We start from the raw sequence: 2,254 nt of genomic DNA, 5'->3' as shown, positions 1-2,254 counted from the left end.
ACGTATTCAATCATGTCCAATTGTCCATACCGACGTTTGTGGACCTGCAAGGCTTCGTCGTCAGCGGTAACTTTGTTGTGAAGGAATTTGCCGCTCTCCGAGAGGGACGCGTTCTCTCTCACTACATTTTCACATGTCCCGTACCATGGAGGCTTCTCACCATAGCGGAGCAACATCAGGCATCCTGGTTGCAAATCGTCATGGAGTACGATGGGAAGACGGAATGATTCAATACAGCAGGGCTAGAAGTCTGATTACAACGGCTGTGGTCGGCATGGAAGATGATGACGATCTTGAGACACCGTTTCTCGTCTACGTCAAGGGACACGAAAAACGAGGATGGCTGAAGGATATGCTCTTGAATGACGCGAGAGGAGATGTCTATATTGAAACTATTGATGTAGACTACGAGGACATGCCATCTCTAAATAAATTGGATGTTACACATACTTTTCACTGCCAGAAACATGTAACAAATTGCGCTTTACAAAATGTTTTTAAACTTTACAAGTGGTGGTCTAACCATAAAAATATGTAACAACATGTGTTAAGAAGTGTATTCAATTGCTGTAAGCAAAATAAATATATATTATATTGAAACGATGTCTATTTTTTCTCCGCTCGTATTTCCTTCTCTCCCCGTTCGCATCCTATTCCTCGCATATAGCCCTATATTGTCGCTCTTCTTCTTCTTATTAACTACTTGGGAAGGGAAGATAGAATGGATTTATCCCAATCTTATATGTATGGGTAGGAAGCAGAAGAAAAATGTTAGTCAAACAATAAATTTTTATTTTCAATTATAAATTTATCGTTCTCATCTCGTTTAAAAGCCTCAGCAATAATTTCATCTACGACATATGCTATTAGTTCACAATCTATGGCCGAAGATTTGTCATACCAGTTGTGCAGTATTTTAACTGCATCGTCTCTTTCGGCACCGATCAAATTGCCATGTAAGCAGCTCACAAGTTGATCGAAGCTTTGATCTATTTCGCTTAACTTGTCACACAGTTTGCGATATACGTGCCCGACACAATGTTCGAGTTGGAATAAAAATAATACAGTTGGTACTTTCATATACATGCAAGTATTGTTAAATGTTAGCTTTACAATTTTTCCGTCGTACATTGTGACGAGTTCTAAAACTAAATCGTTAATATGCATCGATTATGATGGCGATGACGCATCTGCTGTTTTCAAGAGCTGCTCAATTTCTGTGCGTTTTTGTTCAATTCCGTCCACATTGAATAATCTAACGCCATCCGATTTCCGCGATTGTCGCCAAGAATGATTTCCACATAGGATGCACCAGATACCACGCAGATTCCAACATCCAAGTATTTGTATGCAGTGGATGTCAGGGCGAATCTCCTGCTCATGATACGAGGCGTGTAGCAAGGTTTATCGGAACTGAAAGAATACATAAAGTAAAAATAATTACAATCAAATGATGAAAAGTATGAACGAATATATGATAATTTCATGGTACTTACGCATCATGTTGTTTCTTGCACGAAACAGTTTTATCTCGAGAAACGGTTTATAACTTTGAGGAATGGATGGCGTATAACTACTTTGAGGAACATACGGCGTGTAACGACGATTGCTAAAACAGTTTGAAAAAAATACAATTAAATGTAGAAAAATGTATGCAATATATGATAGCTCTATGGTACTTACACGTTACACTGTTTCTTGCACGATATACTCAGAGGAACGTACTGATTCATTCTTGCTAAGGAAATCTTAAGGCCTATCAGGACACAAAGAAACTGGATGATAAATACGAACTTCTTGTCTAACGATGCGTTCGTGGGTCCCAACGTATTCTTAGTTCTCGATCTCGTATAAAATCTCCTACTGTGGTACAGCGGGCTTCCGGACCGTTTATATACCATAAAAAGTCGCTGTCAGCAGCCAGGTTTCGGCGTTTGATCTCATACCATGAAAAATAATATTAATATGTAGCTGTGGTATCGGTGCTAATCATTTGTATATCGTCATCCCCCGGTGATATCTATTACATGCACGCGCCGCGGATTGCTAAAGACTTTTGTCAGCAGCCAGGTTTCGGCGCTTGATCATACCATGGAAAATAATACGTGTAGCTGTGGTATCGGTGCTAATCAAAGGCATCCTCGGTGATATCTGTTACATGCTGACGCAGTAGGTGTGAGTTTAAACGCAGAACTCTCTGACATCACGCACCTAGACAAGAAAGTCGCTGTCAGCAGCCAGGTTTAGGCGCTTG

The 2,254-nt window shown here is 40.2% G+C and overlaps 1 protein-coding gene across 1 annotated transcript; it reads right to left on the bottom strand.

The window, feature by feature from the left end:
* Positions 1-1,266: 1,266 nt before the first annotated feature.
* On the bottom strand, positions 1,267-1,904 carry LOC105561754. Its single transcript, XM_012012029.1, has 3 exons — positions 1,684-1,904; positions 1,497-1,609; positions 1,267-1,413 (listed from the first exon to the last, which is right to left on the bottom strand). Exons 1-3 carry the CDS (start codon positions 1,899-1,901, stop codon positions 1,379-1,381), a joined length of 366 nt encoding a protein of 121 aa, XP_011867419.1. The 5' UTR covers positions 1,902-1,904; the 3' UTR covers positions 1,267-1,378.
* Positions 1,905-2,254: the final 350 nt, after the last annotated feature.

This window comes from Vollenhovia emeryi, unplaced genomic scaffold, assembly GCF_000949405.1.
Source record: "Vollenhovia emeryi isolate VEMERY1.0 unplaced genomic scaffold, V.emery_V1.0 DF945176.1, whole genome shotgun sequence".
NCBI classification, from domain to species: domain Eukaryota; kingdom Metazoa; phylum Arthropoda; class Insecta; order Hymenoptera; family Formicidae; genus Vollenhovia; species Vollenhovia emeryi.
Note: the sequence above shows the minus strand (reverse complement) of the source record. Positions and strands in the feature narration are given on the sequence as shown.